This window comes from Monodelphis domestica, chromosome 4 (assembly GCF_027887165.1).
Source record: "Monodelphis domestica isolate mMonDom1 chromosome 4, mMonDom1.pri, whole genome shotgun sequence".
NCBI lineage: Eukaryota > Metazoa > Chordata > Mammalia > Didelphimorphia > Didelphidae > Monodelphis > Monodelphis domestica.
Window position 1 is genome coordinate 347,885,742 of NC_077230.1, and position 21,831 is coordinate 347,907,572.

A 21,831-nucleotide genomic window follows, 5' to 3' on the forward strand; every position below is an offset into this window, starting at 1 on the left:
CTTGCACAAATGCAAGTGCAAAACATATAATTACAGAAATGCAAGATGCAAATTTTTGAAATAAAATAGTTACAAAAACCAATTTAACATGTTTTTCAAAAAAAGTAAAGTCTATCTAAAATAATAACTGCAAAACTCATGCATACTGCTTCTTACAAATCCTCTTTGAACGATTCAAATTAAACTTTTTACTATGCTAAGACCTTATCCTATCATTAATACAGAAAACCAAAACTACATTAAAACTCAAAATCAACTTGCTATACTAATAAAATCAAAACCTTGCAATAATTTAACTACATACACATCTATATAAATATTCAGATCTGTACAATTTCTACACCTATGTATATGTTATGTACAAATACAATGTATTATATTATAAGCTATGTACATAGTATTTATAAGCTATTTACATGTTGCAGGAGGAAAATAAACTTTCCCCTTTAAGATAGTCTCAGAAAACCTTAAAGATTTTCTTTTGGAAGATATGTATGTTCTCCTGATGTTATCTCCTAGGAACCTATAAAGTCTTCCTGTGAGATAAGATCTTATTAATTTAATGTGTACAATCACTATTAGCTTCCCAAGGAGATTTATCTGTATTCTTTTATTTCCAGGAATACTCATCACCTGGTTATGATGTTGCAGAGTTTGTGAGAAATGTGTTCTATATGTATATGTTATTTTGTAGTGAATACTTAAGAAATCTTTAAAGTCACCTCCTCTACTATTGTCTATTGTCTTCATGCTGTTACTATGTTCTGTTTGTTAGCAACTATAGTGAAAGTGTGTAATGTTAGAATGGCACCAAAAAAAAATCTTATAGTTCATGTCCCTAATCAGTATGTGTTCCTCTTCTCTGTGTTGATTTTTTCTGCAATGCTTCTTTACAGTGCCAATCTTCCTTTCTGCTGTCATCTTCTATGTTGTCTTCTCCTTTGTCTCAAGCTTGATCTGTCTCCATTTTATTTTTCTTCTTCTTAAATAATTTCTTCTTCTGACATCTTTTTGATTGCTGCTGTGCTTTTTTCACATGCGTGCAATGCAGCCACCATTCTTTCTCTTATACACACATAACTGAAGGTGTTGTTGTCAAAATAACATGGAAAGACCCTACCCATGAAGGTTGTGTTATGCTAGTTCTACTAAAGTTTTTGATGTAAACTGAATCCCCAGGTTTTATTGTATGGAGTGCATAATCTAACGGACTACTTTGAGTTAAAATTCCCATTTCCTATAATTCTCTAACTCTGGTTCGTAACTCTGTGATGTATTCAGCAAGTGCAAGATCTCCAAGCATAGATACATAAGGTGTCTTAAAACTTTTTGCCTGGAACAAAAAAAAACATTGTACACAGAGACTGATACATTGTGATACAATCGAAGGTGATGGACTTCTCCATTAGTGTCAATGCAATGTCCCTGAACAATCTGCAGGGATCTAAAAAATACTATCCACAAGCAGAGGATAAACGGTGGGAGTAAAAACACCGATGAAAAGCAACTGCTTGACTACAGGGTTGGAGGGGATATGACTGAGGAGAGACTCTAAATGAACACTATAATGCAAATTCCAACAACAGGGAAATGGGTTCAAGTCAAGAACACATGTGATAACCAGTGGAATCATGCGTCGGCTATGAGAGAGGGAAAGGTGGTGGGAGGGGGGGAAGGGAGGAAAAGAAAATGATCTTTGTTTCCAGTGACTAATGTATGGAAATGACCAAATAAAATAATGTTTAAAATTAAAAAAAAGGGGGGGGGGGTCTTTTTGCCTGCAATGGTGAATGTCCAAATAACATTTCATATGGTGAGATATGCACATCTCCTCTTGGTCTAGTGCGCAGATAGAATAGCACTAAAGGCAAAATCTCTGGCCACTTCAAATGAGTTTCTGTGCGTAATTTCCCAACCATATTTTTGATTTCTCTGTTTATTCTCTTCACCTGACCAGAACTTTGTGGGTGATATGGGACATGAAATTTTGGTGTGATACCCAGGTTCTCATAAACTTGTTTTAGAACCGAATCTGTAAAATGACTCACTTTGTCAGAATCTACTCTCAGTGGTATAGCAAATCTTGGAATGATCTCTCTCGACAAGATTTTGGCTACAAAGCTTGATGTGTTTTTGCTAAATGGAAAAGCTTCTGGCTATCTAGTTAGTTGGTCCACTATCACTAGATACAATTTAAGTTGTCCTGATTTGGACATGTTGATGTAATCTATTTGCAAATGCTCAAATGGCATGTGAGCTAGTGGATAACCACCAAAAGTTTTTTGCTTAAATATGTTTTGATTGAATTGTAAATACTTAAGGTAGACAATAAATCCCAGGTACTGCCCAATGCTCCCTTACATTGTGATCCTTTACTTTGAGCAAGAAGGATGAAGCTGATAGAAGGGCCAGTAGCTGTTAATGTCCAATAGCTCTGCAGACTACAATTTCAGTCTGGTGGTTTAATTGGAACCCAAATTGCAATGTGTTGAGAAGTAAGAAAGTGGATGCAATAAGTATTAATAGCATTTTCTGGTTGTTAGGCTATGAAAGAATCAAAGATATAAGATGATCCCTTTAAGGGATGGTAAAGTCAACTGAAGGTTTGTTGTTGTTTTGTTTTTTTAAGAATGGGGGAGACCTGGAGCTGGTAGGTAGCATAGAAAGAGTGAGTAGAGAAAGACAAAGTAAGAATTGTAGGATTTAAAACTATAAAGGACCTAGAATATCCTTTAGTATAATTCATTTATTTCAGAGGAAGCTGAAGGCTAGTTAGTAACAGCCAGGATTTGAACTTGAGTCTTCTGGCTTCAGATTTGTTTACACTATAGTGTGTTATCTGTCCTGGCTCTTGCATTTTATACTACTCTTTGATATATTTTTTAAATGTCAAAACTATAAGTGCAATATGATCTGACTCTCATGGTTTTTTTCCTCCTCTGTTAGTTTCATGTATCTTTGTATTGTCATTTCCTCCCCTCAAATGTACCACCTTAAAGTTCCATATTAAACTTTTTTTGATGAATTATTTCTCCAAAATATTAATGAGTAGTAGTATTAAAAGATACTCAACTTCAAGATACCCATTATCCCATTTGAAGGGTCTTCTACAAAGGTATTTAAAACCCTTCACAATTGGACTGCAGCCTATCTCTTCGATCCTACTCCAGATAGCTACACTAGTCTCTAATCCAGGGTTCCATCTCCCTTTTCCAAACCTTTGCACAGACTGTGCATCCTTCCTTTCCTCTACCTCTTAAAATCTCTAGCTTTCTTCAAAGCCCCGGTCCAATGCCACTTCCTACATTAGATATTTCCTGATCCTCCCAACTAATAGCACCTCTCCCTCTCTCCCTCCTTCACAATTGCCTTTTTTCTACTTTGTGTATTTCTTATATTTCCTTATTTGTGTACATGATGTTTCTTCCAGTGGAAAGTGACAATGAACCAAACAAAACCTTCAATTTGAAATTTTTCCTGATCTCCCCCAACCACCTTCTTCTCCAAGAACCTCGTGTTGATATGTATTTATTCTGTTTTATTATGTATATATTTATATGTGTACTTGTTTTCTCCTTCCCATAAAATGAAAGCTGTTTGTGAATCGAGATTGGTTCATTATTTGTATCACCAACAACAAGCATATTACCTGGTACACACTATACTCTTAATGTTTGATGATTGATTATTTGATTTAAATTTTGTATCTTAACCAGTATGGACATGGAGCTAATGCTTAATGTATTTGTTAAATTGGTGTGAGTGTGGGTGTGGGGGGGGTGGGGAGAGAGAGAGAGAGAGAGAGAGAGAGAGAGAGAGAGAGAGAGAGAGAGAGAGAGAGAGAGAGAGAGAGAGAGAGAGAGAGAGAGAGAGAGAGAGAGAGAGAGAGAGAGAGAGAGAGAGAGAGAGAGAGAGAGAGAGAGAGAGAGAGAGAGAGAATGAGAATGAGAATGAGTGTGTCAGCTCCCCCTTCTAGATCTCGAACTCTATGAGGGCAAGGACAAATGTCTGTTTCCCTCCAAGTACCTAATTCATCATACTGCACACAGTAAGCATTTGTTGTTGAATTGAATTGACTAGAAGCCAGAAAAATACTTGAAACTTGCATTATGTAAGTGCTTTTGTTAACTCCAACATAGAATTTCCTTTAAATGAATAGCTTTGCCCATTCTACAAAATACAAATGTCTGTTCAAAAGGGAAGAGTTCAATTTAATTTAGTAAACATTTATTTAGCCTCTGTTAGAGGCAGTGCCCAATCTTTAGTACTGAGGGATAAAAAGATGCCTGTAAAAAAAGCCCATCCTCCAAGAAGCTTATAATCCATGGGTTTGGAGATGAACATACAAATAAGTAGGTGTCAAGGCAAAGTGTTATAAAAAATTTGAGGAGGGCAAGATCACTTTCATCTTTGGGCAGGGAGGGCTTCAGAGAGTTATTGGGTCTTAAAGGCAGACTTCAACAGACAGAGATATTTTGGGGGAGATGTATCCAGTTCTAGACCAATGGAGTGGTAGAAGACTGTCTAAGTCCAAGGTTCTGTCAGCCTTCTCTTGCCCTCACCAATATAATTAATACTTTTTAAGCTCAATTCAGGTGCCCCTTTGCCCTAATTAAGCTACCAATGGTATAATTTCTTTAATAAGTACATAGTTTTTTTCTAACCCTAGGATTGCTTGGGAAATGGGGCTGGATTGCACATGCAAAATTTATATCAGATTGATTGCCACTTCAGGGAGGGAGGCAGGGAAGGTAAGAAGGAGGGAAAGAATTTAGAACTCAATATTTTAAAGAAAATTAATAGTTTAAAATTGTTTTAGTAGTAAGTTAGGTGGCTCAGTCGATAGAGAGCCAGGCCTAGAAACAGCAGGTACCACATTCATATCTGAATTTAGATACTTCTAGCTGTGTGACCCTGGGCAAGTCACTCAATTTCAGTTGCCTATTCCTTACTGCTCTTCTGCCTTGGAACAGATTCAAGAAAGAAGGTAAGGTTATGGGGTTTTAAAATTTGTTTTTACACATAAAATATTATTTTAAAGACAACAAAATATTAAGTGGCCACAGTAGATTATCATGATAACCCTTTTATAAAGGTTTTATAACAGTTGGGAATAGTAGGTGTTTTCATGGCATAGGATCATGTCATGTTCTTTATTAAGTACCTGTTATGTGCTCAGTGTACTGCAGTCAGCCCCAGGAAAACAAAGATGAAAATAAAACAGTCCCAGGTCTAAAGAGGCTTAAATTCTATCAAGGAGACAACATGTACCTATACAAGTATATACAGCTATAACATCAGCAGTGCTTCCATAACAATTATAGATATTTGTTATTAAATCTTTCAGACATTTTGGAGTCATAAGCAGTACTGTTAATAGTTATTCCTTTAGGGGTTTATGTGTATTAGCCATGATCTTTAAGGAATTTGTGAAGAAATAAAAATTTTTAATTATCACCTTAAAGAGTTTGAGTTTTATGCCCCTGACCTCTTGCCAGAGGGTAATGAATTTAAAATATAGTGTGAGACATGCATTTTCAGACATGACCAATGTGGGGATTTGTTTTTGCTGAACTTTTTATCTATTTATTGAATTTGTGTTAGGCTCCACTGCCCCCTCTTCCCCATTTCCCCCTCTTATTTGCTCCATTTGGGGGAAAGAGGCAAGAAGAGAGTGGTGAGAGAGTTTGAGTTTTAACCATCACCTGAAAAGAGTTTGACTGAGAAAGGAAAGTTAGTTTTTGATCAATGACACATGTAAAACCCAGTGGAATTGTGCCTTGGCTGTGGGAGGGAGGTGGAATTGGGGGAGGGAAAGAACAAGAATCTTGTAACCATGGAAAAAATATTCTAAATTAACTAATTAAATAAAATTTTCCAAAACTTTTTTTTAAAGTTGGAAATAAAGGATATGTAACAATAAGTATCTTTTTAAAGGAAGTGAACTTAGAATCCATTGAGGAGGGAGATAAACATACAAATAAATATGATGCAAAGGAGAGTAAGATTATTTTAAGATAGAGCTCTTCTTTGGGCATGAAGCTTAGAAGATTTCATAAATGTGAGACCTTGAAGGAGGGTCATCAACAGTTAGAAATATTTCTCAGGGAGTGGATTCCATTCTGGAGTGGAGCAAAACTTGAGCAAAGTGTTATTTTTCTTATTTATTAATTGGTAGGTTATACTTTTTTTTTAAAGGCTCTAAGTGTTCAAGAAGAAAGCAACACCATAGTTTGCATCAATGATGGAGGGCATTTGGCTATGATTTTACTATCAGGGAAGAGAAGGTTGATTACACAGGAGTTCTCTTCTGTTTACAAACTGTATCTTGGTAACTTCTGTAGAGATCCATGGAAATAAATGCAATTTTCCTGATGGGACTTTTATCGAATCTATTTAAAGAATTGAATTCTTAGCAAATTCACTTTGCCCTGTGCTTCATGTACAAAACAAATTAATGAATGAATGATTGACTAGTCCCCAGAGAGTGTTTCAGCCAGAATATGGTTATAAAGATAATGTTCTTTCAGTCTAGAGCATAAAAACTTTAGCATAGACTGGAATCCTCAAGCTGCATCTGAACCACCCTACCTGGTGTGCTTACTTGACAACTTGAGATCTGTTTTTAGGATCTGTTCTTTCACTGCTTGCATAACGTGACAGATATGCCAGTCTGTGACACCTTGGAATTCTTGACAAAATAAATATTTATTAAGTAGTTAGTCTATATGAATGTAGATACATTTACACTGTCCCTCCTATTAGGATGTATGCGCCTTGAAAGCAGGGCCTGTTTTTTGTTTTTTGTGTTTTTATATTTATTTCTATTCTCAGTGCTTAACACAATGCCTAGAACATGGCAATAAATGCTTGTTAACTACCATATACAATATCCTGCTTGGTTCCCAGGGAAAGGGTGGTGGGAGCAACCCAGACCCTGCTTTGAGCAACTTATATTATTGAACAGATTTATGACATTTACATAAATAAGTGTAATACAAGACAAAATATGATGAGACAGAAGAGATCTCTAGATCAGGTGCTCCAGGAAAATTAAAAAGAAAGAACACTACTAGTTAAGAGGAGGAAATCAAAGAAGGCTTCATGGCATAGGATGGTTTTCAACAGAAATTTTGCCTGTCAGATCTGTGGATAAGAGAAGAGTTTATGACCAAACAAGAAACAGAAGATCATGGTAGTAAAGTGGATAATTTTGATTACATGAAATTAAAAATGTTTTGCACAAATAAAATCAGTATAACCAAAATTAGAAGAAAAGCATGAAACTGGAGAGAAAATTTTTATAGCAAATTTCTCTAATAAAGACCTTATTTCTGAGCCAGATTTTTTTATTTTAATTTTTTAAATTAATTAATTAATTTAGAATATTTTTTCATGGTTACATGGATAATGTTCTTTCCCTACCCTTTTTCCTTCCCCTCCCCCAGAGCTGATGAACAATTCAACTGGGTTATACATGTATCATTGTTCAAAGCCTATTTCCATATTATTAATATTTGCAATAGAATAATCATTTAAAGTCAAAATCCCCAAACATATGCCCATCAAACCATGTGATTGGTCCTATGTCTTTCTTCTGCGTTTCTGCTCCTACTGTTCTTTCTCCAGATGTGGATAGTTCTTTGTCATAAATTCCTCTTGATTGTCCTGAGTCATTGCATTGCTGCTAGTGGAGAAGTCTATTACGTTCGATTGTGCCATAGTGTATCAGTCTCTGTATACAATGCTCTGGTTCTGCTCCTCTTACTCTGCATCAATTCCTGGAAGTCTTTCCAGTCCCCATGGAATTCCTCCAGTTCACCATTCCTTTTAGCACAATAGTATTCCATCACCATCAGATACCACAGTTTGTTCAACCATTCTCCAATCGATGGACACCCCCTCATTTTCCAGTTTTTTGCCACTACAAAGAGTGCAGCTAGAAATGTTTTTGTACACACATTTTTTCTCATTATCTCTTAGGGATACAAACTCAACAGTGCTATGGCTGTATCAGGCAGTCTTTTAGAGCCCTTTGGGCATAGTTCCAAATTGCCCTCCAGAATGGTTGGATGAATTCACAACTCCACTAGTAGTGTATTAGTGTCCCAATTTTGCCATATCTCCTACAGCATTTATAACTTTCCTCTGCTGTCATATTGGCCAATCTGCTATGTGTGAGGTGGTTCCTCAGAGTTGTTTTGATTTTCTGAGCCAGATTTATAAAAACAAAAGCCATTCCTCGGGTGATGAATGGTCAAAGGCTATGAACAGGAAGTTTTCAAAAGAAGAAATAAAAAATAATCAATGATTATATGGAAAAAATGCTCCAAATCATTATCCATTGAGAAATGCAAATTAAAACAATTCTCAGATACCTCATCATACCTATAAGATTGGCTAATATTGCAGAAAGGGAAAGTGACAAATGCAAGAAGGGCTGGAAAAATATGAATGAAAAAATGGAAAAACACTAATACACTGTTGGTGGAGTTATGAACTGGTCTAATAATCATTCCGGAAAACAATATTAATCTACATTTGATGAAAAGGGAGAATGTTGGAGATGATGTGGAAAAATTAGGGCACCAATATACTATTTGTGGAACTGAACTGATACAACCATTCAGGAGAGCAGTCTTGAACCACATCCAAAGGGTCATAAAACTACGCATACCTTTTCACCCAGGAATGCCATTACCAGTTCTATATCCCAAAGGAATAAAAAAATAGTGGGGAAGGACCTAACTTGTATAAAATCTTCAAAGCAGCTCTTTTTGTAATGGCAAACTATTTGAAAATGAGGGGTTGTCCACCAGGATGGGTTCAGAAAAAACCTGAAAGACTTACATGAAGTGATGTAACATGAAGTGAGCAGAATCAGAGAATATTGTATACAGTAACAAATATTGTATGATGATCAACTATGAAAGACTAAATCATTATCAACAACCCAAGGTACCAAAATAACCTCAAGGGACTCCTCAAGAAAAATGCATTCCACAGCTGAAGAAAGAGTTGCTGGAGTCTGACTTAAAGAATTCCATCTTTTACTTGATTTCCTTCATGGCATGAGAAATATGGAAATATGTATTGCATGAAAGCACTGGTATAACCTATATCAGACTATTTACCACTTTGGGGAAGGTGAGGATGGAAGTTTATAGAGAATATGAATATGAATTCCAAAATGTCAGATAGTAAATGTTTTAAATTGTTTCTATATGTAATTGAGAGCAATTTTTTAAAGTAAAAAAAAAAGTATTTAAATAAATAGTGGAATGGAAGAGTGGTGTATCTCTAGTGTAAGGCTCTAGATCCTAATCAGACTCTTCCATTTACTGGCAGTGAGACCAGGAAAGCATCATTTAATGACTCAGGGCCTCAGTTGATTCATCTGAAAAATGAAGGACTTGAACTAGGTAATGACTAAGGACTGTCCTATTTCTAATATTTTGTACTTTGGGGGGGAAAAAGTAAAGAGATGCCAACAGAATTTGTTGGGGTTTTTTGAGAAGTAGGGAAGGTTGAATAAAAACTATGGATAATCATTTGAACCTAGGATTTTTGCCTCAAATTTCAGTGTTCTTTCTTCTATAATATACTGGCTTTTAAACAGTTTAAACAGGAGATACTGAGCTCTCTTATTTTAAATACAACCACTCTAACTCCTAGGGTAGGACAACTAGGTGGCACAGTGGATAGAGTGCCCGGCCTGGTTCAAATTAGGACTCAGACACTTACTAGCTATTTAACCTCAGACAAATCAACTTAACCACTGCCTGCCTGAGTTCCTCATCTGTAACTGGAGAAGGAAATTGCAAACTATTCTTCTGTCTTTGCTAAGAAAACCCCAAGTGGGATTACAAAAAGTTGGACACCTCTCAAAAATGACTGAACAACAAGGCCTGGAGAGGTCAAATGATTTGTCAAAAGTTATACACTTCTATCATAGAGTCTGACTATGAATCTAGATCCTCTGACCCTGCAAGTGCAGTGGTTTTTCTACTGTGCCAGTCCTTTCATCTTTGCCCAGTGTAAAATGCCAATTTCTTTTCATTAGGCCTATAATCAGGAAAAAGCATATGGGGTAAGAATGAGAAGAGGTAAGGAAGGAGACAGAGAGGGAGAGACAGACAGTCACCCAGTGAAAGAGATTGAGAGAGAACAGCTGAAATGCTTGCTGCCATTCTTCCTTTCTTGCCTCCTGCTGGCATTGTAGGCATCTAAAAAGGAACAGGATCCCTTGGCTGTTGATCTCTTGCCAACTTTAGTGTGGTGTCTGTCAGTTGCTGGCAGCTCTCATCTTCCACCACTTATCAAAGAAGAGAAGACAGGCACTCTTCTTTAAGGAAAGCCAAAAGTATTGATTACAATAGCACAGTAAAGTGCAGTGAAAAGAATACTGCACCAGGAGTTAGGAGCCTTGGGCTTGACTCCCAGCTCTGTCCCTAACTAGCTGAAAGACATTGACCAAATCTCTTTACCTCCGGGCCCCATTTCCTCCTGCATGAATGAGGAGATTTGACTAGGGTAATCCTAAACTTCATCTCCATCCCCACAAATTCATGAATATAGGTAAAATGTACATGCTAGCTATTTTCTGGGTTGTGCATTGTATGTAGGCTGTTTAGAAGACCAAAAGGACTAGTGTAGTTTCACAGCTCTTCCTTGGAGGCACTGAGCCCAGACAGAGCTCATTTTGTTTGAAGTTGACTGTTAAAGTACTGATTATTTCACATTCTCTTTTGCAGTGTGTGGACCAGTTGACAAAGATCCAAACCGAATTACAAGAGACAGTGAAAGATTTAGCTAAAGGCAAAAAGAAGTACTTTGAGACAGAACAGATGGCTCACGCGGTCAGAGAAAAAGCTGACATTGAGGCCAAGTATGTGTTTCTGAAAAACTTATGCAAATCCGTGTTATTGTTGAAAGTTTTGTTGCCTACTTTTATTATGAGATAGAGATTTACTTTTCTATTTCAATAGTTGTTTTGGGCTTTTATGGTGCCCTTTCCTTTTGGACTGACATTCTTCAAATGGGCGGTTTGTAGGAGAGATATTTACTGAGGGATCTTCTTATTTGAAATAGATTATTGAAAACATTCTGAGCAAGAGTGGCATAGCCTATAGACAGGGCTGACCTTGGAGTCAGGAAGACCTAAATTCAAGTCCTGACTCTGACATACACTGGCTGCATTATAACTGTCACAGGGCATTTAACCTATTATTGTTTCTAGGCAATACTCTAAAATTACAAAAGAGGTGCATCAATAGAGGGCGTTTCCACTGGAGATGCCCTATACCAATGAAATTCCAGGTCTGTCCCAACCCCCCATCCAAATTTACTGGTTAGGTGCAAGTCCAACTAGAGAGTTGTTGTTTATTTAGAATGTTGTTAATAAATGAGACCCAAGATCTGGTAAAGGGAGATTTTAAGACCATATGGATGTCTACATATGTTTTGAGATATATATACACATACATATGTTTATAAATAGGTGTGTATACATCAATAGATGATAATAATGCACAAAGACAATTGTCATTCTCAGTAACTGAGAGACTACCACTACTACTACTGCGTATACTTCCTATTGCTTAAAAAAAGAATCCATTTCTAGATTGTATTGATTCAAATGGAAAATAATTGTGATTTTCTCTTTTGAGTTTTTTTTTTCACATTTTAACAAATGCATAAAAATACTAATCTTTTCTCTTGGTTTTTTCCTATAGGTCCAAACTTAGTCTTTTTCAGTCAAGAATCAGTTTACAAAAGGCAAGTGTAAAGGTGAGCTTCTACAAACTTTTTTTACCAAATGGAAAGTCCTGTAGAGATACTAGAAGTTCAATGATTAAATATTTTGTCCATCAAAAAGACCCAGATTCAGGAAGTTTCCTCATCCCCAGTGCTTAGGGATTCAGAAGCCTTCTTCGTCTGACTCTTTACACTATTGATATTAACCCAAAGGAGGTTCAGAGAACTTGAACTTTTCCTGGGGTTTCTGATGCAAACTTGTTTGGCTGTATTTGCTATAAAATACAGCTCACTCCTTCCTGTTCCTGGGTTTGTTTCTGCCCATACATTTAGAGCTTGAAGGGACCTTAGAAGTCCTCAAGGTCAGCTACCTCATTTTATAGATGAGGAGTCTGAGGCCCTAAGCATTGAAGTGACGACACATCTTGAGAGTCTCTGCATTGATGTTCTATCCCCATGCCATGCTTCCTCTCAATGGTCTTTGGCCTTCTTGTGGAGAGGTTTGCCCAAGAGTACAGGGAGAAGAGTTTATCTTTTCAGATAAGCCAGGAGCTTATGTGGCCTGCTGAATACCTAGTGGATAAGAAACTTTGCCTGATCCAAAACAAAGTAATTTATCTTTTATGGGAATCATAGGAATGAAAAAATTCCCTTTTTTTAAATAGGATTACTGTATTAGGTGAAAAGAGTAATGCTGAATCTATAGCATTTTTATTTTAGCAAATTTTAGCTAAATTTAGCAAAGCATTTGATTCTCATGGAATTTTCATTGAAAAGATGAAGACAGGGGACATCTAGGTAGCACAGTAGATAGAGTACCAGACTTGGAGTTAAGATGACCTTGCATCAGATTTGATCTCAGACACTTCCTGGCTGTGTGACCCTGAGCAAGTCATTTAACCCCGATTGCCTAGCCTTACTGCTCTTCTGTCTTTGAATTGATACTTAGTTTTTATTCTAAGACAGAAAGTAAAGGTTTTTTTGGTTGTTGTTTTTTTTTTTTAATGAAAAATGAAGACTGGTTGGTGAGTTAGATAATAGATAAGTGGGTTTAGAACTGGTCAGACTAAAGAAAAGGTCTCACTTGTTGATAGTTTGTTTTCAGCTTGGCAACAGGTCTCCAGTGGGTTATCCTGGGGTGTTTAACAACCTGTGATGTTTAACATTTTTTATCAGTGACTTCAGTAAAGGTAGTGTGAGATTTAAAATGGTTGAGGTCTTAAACTGTAGTGATTAAAATAGTGGAAGATATAAATTGTGATAGATATAAGAGAGGGTGAGTAAATTTGACCCCAGAAATATGTTTCACTACAGTGTCTTGGGTTTTAAAATCAAATATAAGGTGGTCCCCAGGGAAATATTCCCAATTATTCAATTACCCAAGTCAACTGGGTTTTATAGAGATTTTAATTAACAATACAATGAGTAATCAAAGCTCAGTTTCAGTGAACTTCAAATTCAGTTAGAGCTAACAGTGTGATATAGCAACCCAGAAAGCTAATAATATGATTGCAGGCTGTGTGGAGAGGCTTTTGTCTGAGAATAAGAATGGAACAATTTTACTTTCTTATCCTGGGCAGACCACATGGGGAATGTTGGGTCAGTTCTGGGCACTATATTGTAAGTAGGACATTGGTATACAAGAGAATATCCAAAGCAGAGCAACCAGGGTGGGGAAGGGCCTTGTTTTTCTTTGATCCCAAAGTAGAACAAGAAATAGTGGGTAGAAGGGACTAAGTCACAAACTTGGGATTGATATCCAGAAAAATTTCCTAACCAGTTGAGACATTCCAAGTGACTTGAGCTACCTTGGGAAGCAGTGGAGGTCCTTTCCCTGGAGCTCTTTAAACAAATGGATGTTGACTTGGCTGGTGAATTGTAGATTTTTTTCTCAAGTCTCAGCTGGATTGGTGTCTGTTTAGGCCCCTTTTAATTGTGATATTCTGTGATTTCATGTTAAAGACTTAGAACATGAAGTGGTCTCAGTCATCAAAATAATATTTTGCTTTCTATTCTCATCTATAATGTTTCTTCTAAGTAATCATCTGGGTTTTGCCTGAATACCTCCAGTGATGGGTAACCAGAGTGATCTGTTCTATTTGTGAACAATTCAGTTAGGAAGCTTTTTTGTCTTATTGTCACAGAATTGACTGCTCTGCAAAACCTCTGCCTCTGCTTCTCTCTCCTCTACTTGATCCTGGTATTGTTCTTTATGGCCAAGCAGAAAAAATAACTCTTCCCCATAGGTGCCCTTGAAATATTTGAAGACAGCAGTCATGCCTCATTAATTTTCCCTTTCACACACTAAATATTCCTACGTCTTTCAAGATCTTCCGATGGCTGGTCTTTGATTTCCCACTCCCACCCCAACCTCCCCACCTGCCCCCATTCTAATTGCTCTTCTATAAACTTGCTCCAATTTATCAGTTTCCTCCCTCAGATGCCCAGAATGGAGCCCTGTGCCACAGATGTGGCCTGACTTCATCTGGTCATAGTAAGCACTTCACATATTCTAGGTTGTATTAAATTTTCTATACATCATCTCTAACTATGGAACTTTATGTAAGTTCCTGGAAGTTGATGATTATAACTTACTTATCTCTTTGTTACCCAGCACAAGCCCCAGAACAGAGCATTTATCTTATATATAAATGGTTAAATATGCAAATATCATTTACAAATTGAATGTTACTGATATATTGCTAATATTGATCCATTGCTAATATGTTCATGATTTCTCTTTCTAATTCATATTTAATTGAATATAAGCGCAAACATAAATATCTGTATGAAACAAGTGACTTAATTACTGTGCCTTCCATTTGAAAATATGGATCTCAAAGTATTTGATGGTGTGCTGCTGCACTTATTCACTTGGAATTGATCGACAATACCTGATAATTATTTGCAGATATATCAAGAATACAGCTGAGGGAAGCTAGGAACCTCAGTGGATAGAGCGGAGTCATGAGTAGCTTGGGTTCCTGTGTGACACGGGCAAGTCACTTCACTCTGTTTGCCTAGCCCTTGCCCTTCTGCCTCAGAGTTGTTACTAAGACAAAAGTAAAGCTATTTAAGAAGGAGGGTGGGAGCCTGCTTCTGTAGACCCTCGTAGCTTAGACATTCAGAAACTAGGAGAATAAGAGGAGAAAGAAATGATTCACCTCACTTCTTTTTCTTGGTGGGGCCCTGATAAGAGATGGGTGAAAATTTTACCGTTATATGTGATCCTTAGTCTGAGCCAACTTGTATTTTTGTTTGTTTGTTTTCTATTTTAGTTAAAAGCCCGGCGGTCAGAGTATAACTCCAAAGCTACCCATGCCAGGAATGACTATCTCCTCACGTTAGCTGCCGCTAATGCACACCAGGACCGTTACTATCAAACGGATCTAGTGAACATCATGAAGGTAATGTTTCTGTGATGTCCTCACTCGCCATATGCGCTGCACGGTTTGGCCTATTCATTCCTTTGGGTACTTCACTGAAGTAACCCAAAGTAATAGTTCATGTGAACCTTTCCACTCCGGAATCCTGTGATTTTCGAGTATGTTCCCTGGGCAGTGGGGACGTGGATCTTGGGCTCGGGTCACAGAGATCCAGGCCCCGGGTAGAGGGTGCTGGAATAAATGGATAAGGAGGAGCTGTGGATGGGGTAGTAAGTACTTCGCAAAATATAAAATATTATATAAATGTTAGCTAATGTCATTAGCTATTACTATCTCTTTGATGGATTGTCATTTTTATCTTTGATATTCCCATTGCCTAGCACAGTGTCTTTTGCCTATACACTTGCCCCAAGACCCAGTGTGCAAGAAGTTAATCGTAACTTTGTTGTTATTAATTACTACTGATAGTAACTTATTATAGGATTGCTATCATAAATCTGAGAGTTAAAAATAATGCCATAGGTAGACCTAGAGACTGGAGGTCCGGGGTTCAAATTTGACATCAGGCACTTCCCAGCTGTGTGACCCTGGGCAAGTCACTTAACCCCCATTGCCTAGCCTTTACCACTCTTTTGCCTTGGAACTATTACATGGTATTGATTCTAAGAGGAAAGGTACGGAATTTTTTTAAAGGGTTAGTGTATGGAACAGTCTTTTTTCAAAATTGTAAGATTTTAATTTAAATAAGCTATTTCAGAATTTGAATTGGTTTATTTTTAATCAATACTAAAAACAAGCATAAATATAAGACAAGGACCTTTAAAGAAAAAATTCACCGTTTGAAATGCAAAGGAAGGAGGGACAGCTAGGTGTGGATTGAGAGTCAGGCCTAAAGATGGGAGGTTCTGGGTTCAATCTGGCCTTAGACCCTTCCTAGCGGTATTGACCCTAGGCAAGTCATTTAACCCCCATTGTCCAGCTCTTATCGCTTGTGTGCCTTATTGATTCTAAAAAGGAAAGTAAAGTTGTTTTTTTTTTTTAATGAAAGAACAAGATACAAATGAGGAACATTAATGAAAGCAAACATCTTGCCCATAAGTTATAGACTTTTAGAAATGAAGCAGGGAAGCTTGAATCTCTTACTTTTCTCTTGCTTGATGAATCATGTTTCCTACATAAAAAATACTGGAAGCTCTCTTAATGGTTTTTTATGTACTTTCAATAAATATTTATGAATTAAGTAGTTCATATAGCATTGCATTTGGCCTCTCAGTGGAAAATTATTCTAACTTTCTATTTTAATACTTAATCTGTTCCTGTGCCCTCGTAGTCAGATTAACAATTTCATTAGAGGGTTATGAAAGGCCTCCGATATTGACTGGTCTGAAACAAGGCAACTTCATCAGGAAGTAAGTAGCTTATGGTTTGGGCCAAGAAGCATCCAGAAGAATGCAAAATGCCTCTGCAGAGAAGAGACAGGCTCTTCTTAGAAAGATGTCTCTTGGGTGTCAGGGTAATGAAAGATGAATGTTTGCCAAGGCCCAATGACTGGGCAAATATTTGTTTTCTCTTGTGGAAATGAAAGCCATCTGGACTGGTAGATAACCAGAAAAAAATCATAAAAGAGAAATATCTTATGACAGAATTATTTAAAATAAGAGTGGCTTATTAGTGCCTCTTGTATAAATATTGGCATTGGTTAGATAAGATGTAAAGTTGTGTCTGTATCCTGATCTTTTATTTGCTATTTGCTTTTTTTTACTCCACATTCTTCCTCATTTCCTCTCAGCTATGGGTAACACTTTGTGTAACAGCTCAGTGCAGTTCAGTTCAGCAGGTAGATTATTAAATGTGGTAAGCATTGTATGAATTAGTACTATGTACTAATTCCAGACCAATATCTATCATAGATCAATCTCAGGCTTTCCAGTTGTGTATGAAAATTTCCAATTAGATTCTCCCACAGCATCTTTAATTTTACTTTGAAAATTGAAACCCCTCCCTTTGTTTTCCATTTGCCTTGTCTACACTGTTGTTGACACTAATTCCACCCTCTTTATTTCCCAAGACTCTTGCTCTTGGAATTGAAAATAATTCCTACTCTTCCTTCATCTGTTTCAACCAGTATGGCTGTTTTCAGCTTTCTTGGCTTTTGTAGCCAGGAATCCTTTCATAATCATTCCTTGCTATTCTCTAGCCTCTCTTTTCCTACTATGGAAATACTTTATAATAGTGCCTTACCCCCAATAGAGAGTCAAGAAACCAGTAGATAGAGTGTTGGACTTGGAGTCAGAAAGATCTAACTGGCTCAGAAACATAATAACTGTATGAATCTGGGTAGGTCGATTAACCTCTCATCCTCACTATCCTCATCTGCAAAATGGGTATAAAAATAGACCCTGCTTCACAGGTTGTGATGATCTAATGAAAAAATATATAAGGAGTTGAGCAAATTTTAAGTCACTAAATAAATACTAGCTATAGTCTTCTTGTTAATATTAAATGTTGATTCGATGGATACTTTGATATGAACAAGTGATTTTCTATGCTTCTGTGTTAGATATTCATGCACTCTAATTAGACCGCAAACCACCTGAGATAGCATGATATGATAGAAAGCAAGCCTAGGAGTCAGAAAGACCTGGCTTCAGATCCCATTTCTGGCACCTGCTGGCTGCATGGCCCTCAGCCAATCAGGCAACCTCTCAGTGTTCTGGCCACCATATGTTTCAGCTTGTCCTGACTTGCATTGTGAAAGATGCTATATCATTGAAATCGCAGGTCCAGTTCCTGTCCTGCCCTCGAGGTCAGGGGAAAACCAAAGCACTCAAATTGGAATCAGGATCATTTGAATCCATGCTGTGCTGCCTGTAAACTGTCTTTACACACCCAGATCTCTATTTCCTTATCTCCGAAATGAAGCGTTTGGACAATATAACCTTTAAGAACCTTTCCAGGTCTAAATCACACGATCCTATATTACTCATCCTCTCTTCTCCTTTCCTTTCCATTCCAGTGTTAGTTATTTTGCCATCTTAGAGAACAGTTAGAATCTTAAACCACTACTTTCTTTGATAGTGCCTTCTCTTTTCCTTTTACTTCGGGGACCTAGTCAGCTTGAACCAAATCACACAGAAACCTAGACAGTGTCGGTTCTGGATAATTATGGCCTCTAAATTGAAGGACCAGACTACCTTTTTTCTTTTAAACATTTTGTGGATCTTTATGTTCTTACTCTAGGGCCCTAAGGAAAAGCATTCAAAGTTTAGGTTTGGGCTACTATCTAGGGTCCACTCAAATATCTGTTTTTATCACATTCTTTTACCAGTTCAATTCACAATCAAACAGCATCTAAATTAAAAGAGAAGCTATTGGGGGCAGCTGGGTAGCTCAGTGGATTGAGAGCCAGGCCTAGAGAGGGGAGGTCCTAGGTTCAAATCTGGCCTCAGACACTTCCCAGCTGTGTGACCCTGGGCAAGTCACTTGACCCCCATTGCCTAGCCCTTACCTCTCTTCTGCCTTAGAGTCAATACACAGTATTGACTCCAAGACAGAAGGTAAGGGTTTTTAAAAAAAGAGAGAGAGAGAAGCTATTTATCTAATGTCATTTCTGATGTAATGGTTTATCAAATTTATAAATGTAAGAAAAACTTAGAAACACAATGATAACATATATAATATAATATATTTCAAAGATGAATCAAAATATTACCAGTCAGGTGAGGTTAATTAAGTTGAATGCATTCCTACATTATCTTACAATGAAAACCATTCATCTTTTCACCTTTGATATTTTATACTAATCACATCTAAAATCCAGCAAGGAATTATCAAGTATAGAGCAAGTATATCCAATTAAGGAAATCCTTTTGGACGTTTTGATTCTTTAAGTGTTTCCAACTCAACATGTCCCTTTCTGCCAAAACCTCCACCTCTTCTGAACTGTTACTGTTCAAGTTATTCTTGAACATTATTCTACCAGTCATCAGACTACAGTGTCAATTAGTGTCATCCTCAGCTCCTCATTCTTGTTCATTCCATATATTTAGTCTGTTAACGAGTGCCATCATTTCTACCTTCATAGTATTTCTCGTATGTGTTTCCTTTTCTTCACTCACAGAGCCACCACTCTCCAGGCTTTCATCATCTCTTACCTAGAGTTACAATAGCTTACTTGGTCTCCCTGCCTCAATTTTCTTCTAACTTCTGTCCATCCTCCATTCACACAAAAGGAGACTTTTTTTTTCCTTTTAAACCCTTACCTTCTGTCTAAGAATTGATACTGAATATTCGCTCCAAGGCAGAAGAATGATAAGGACTAGGCAAATGGGGTTAAGTGACATGCCCCAAGTCACACAGCCAGGAAGCATCCAAGACCAGATTTGAAACCCAGGTCTTCCCGACTCTAGGCCTGGCTCCTCTATCTACTGAGCTACCTAGCTGTCCCAAAATCAATAGTATTTTTGTTTGTTTAAACCCTTACCTTTTGTCCTGGTGTCAATTCTAAGAAAAGAGTAGCAAGAACTAGGCAATTACAGTTAAGTGACTTGCCTAGCATCACACATCTGGGAAATATCTAAGGTCACATTTGAACCCAGTTTCTCCCCACTGCAGGCCTGGCACTGTATCTATCCACTATGCTATCTAGCTGACCTGAAGTATAAATCTGACATGCTGCTCCTCTGCCAAATGAATTCCAATAGTTTCCTATAATCTCCTTTGGCATTTAAAGCTCTCTACAGCCTGCTACCTTCCTGCTTTATTAGTTGTTACTTCTCTCTACACATCCCATGAGGCTTGCATATGATATTCCATCTCTCATCTCTGTGCCTTTGATCTGGCTTCCTTCAAGAGTCAACTCAAATGCCAAATTCTACAAGAGACCCTTCCTGATCAGCTCAGCTACTAATTCCTTACCCTCTACGGTTACGATCCCTCTAGTCTGTATAGATCTTGTATGTGCCCGCTTATATGCATGTTGTCTCCCCCTCCCCCCACTAGAATGTAAGCTTGAGGGCTGGGACTATTTGTGTGTTTCTTTATATCCCTGGCACATAAATAACACAGTGCCTGGCACATAGTAAGGACTTAATCAATGCTTCTTTGCTGAATGACTGACTGATTAGATTTTTGGCTGTATATTGTTTACTTAATACTAGTTTGCTGATAAGTCAGGAGGTTGAGGCAACTGGTGGGAAAGGAGCATCATTTTAAAATATGATAGTATTTGGTGGAATGAGAAACCCTCTTAATCAGATACTATGAAATTTGCTATTTATGTCAGGAATGCTACTTGGGGATTTATGCTTTGAATAAGGTTTAAATTTGCAAGATCATGTCCAGATCTTGAGCTTCCATAAAACTATTCTCTTTATTTATGCAGCATAATAAGTAGTTTCTAAAAATAAGTACTTCATTCCTTCAAGGATCCAAAATTCATTGGCTTGGGCCCTCCTTCCATGTCTCAGGAGAATATTTTATAAGTTGTAACCTGAAAACCTCATCATCTACAAGCTGCCTTTAGCAACCTTCTCTGCATTTAGTCACACTTTGCCTTAGATGACAGACTCAGCTCATCTGTCCTCCAGCCCATTAAGAGTAACCAACTTGTGTTCTATAGACATTACCTCCAAGAACTGAAGGTCACTTTCATCCCGTAGTGAGGCTTTAGAAGGAATACCTTAGTTAAGAACTAAAACACATTTAGATTTAAATAACAGTTCACTGAAGTTAAAATAAGGAAGTTTGCTAAGTTATTATTAGCATTCCCATGACCTGGGAGGTATTTTGCACAGATAGGATTGTAATGAATGTTTATTAAGTTGAACCACAGAACTGAATTGAAGACAAGTTGAACTCTGCAGACTTGGCAAGTCATTCACCTGCCAGGAAGAGAAAGGGGTTGAAAGCAGTCACATAGGATTAACAATGTGTAAGGTCAAATATTTCTAAAAGGATATCATTTGTTTCTCTCAGAAACAAATCCATCAGAAAATATATTTGCATGGTTGTTTTCAAGTTTTTGAATAACAGCTCCCTTAGAAATAAAAACATTGATACATTTGTACTGTGACTCACGTATTCTTGAAAGTCTGTCGAGGGGCTCATCAATTTTGGAGAATTTCATTCAGCTAATTTCCCCCCCCCCCCCCCCAAAAGTGTTTGTTAGCTTGAGAAAAAAATAAGAAACTACTTCAAATTGCTTATCTGGGCTGTAATGGATACACGTAGGCTAGTTTTTGTTGTCATCTTGTCTTTGGAATTGTGTGTTCTCACATTGAAAAATAATAACTAACATTTGTATAGCATCTTCTATGTGCCAAACACTGTGCTAAATATTTTACAAATGTTATCTAATTTGATCCTCACAACTACTCTGGGAGTATGTACTGTCATCATCCCTATTTTATAGTTGAAGAAACTGGGGCAAACAGAAGTTATATGATTTGCCCAAGGTCATATAGGTAGTGTCTGAGGTTGGATTGGAACTCAGGGTTTTCTGATTCCAAACCCTGGACTCTATCCACCGTGCCACTTAGCTACTTAGTTTCTTTCATGTCCTTTAACTCAAATATGATACAAACATGAATATTCCTTAATAAAAAATACTTTTCCTTAAATTGTGTTTTTTGCATAAATCAAATTAGTAAAAATATTGAAAACATTCTGAATGCTCAAGAAGGTTCTC

The 21,831-nt window shown here is 37.2% G+C and overlaps 1 protein-coding gene across 3 annotated transcripts in view; it reads left to right on the plus strand.

Annotated features, from left to right (window-relative positions):
• FCHSD2 (FCH and double SH3 domains 2) overlaps positions 1-21,831 on the plus strand; it is a 347,367-nt gene that overhangs the window by 172,317 nt on the left and 153,219 nt on the right. For all 3 annotated transcript variants that reach the window (XM_056795012.1, XM_056795014.1, XM_056795013.1), the window contains 3 exons: positions 10,755-10,888; positions 11,736-11,790; positions 15,036-15,164. In XM_056795012.1, the coding sequence (XP_056650990.1) occupies positions 10,755-10,888; positions 11,736-11,790; positions 15,036-15,164 (318 nt within the window). The remainder of the gene's footprint in view (positions 1-10,754; positions 10,889-11,735; positions 11,791-15,035; positions 15,165-21,831) is intronic.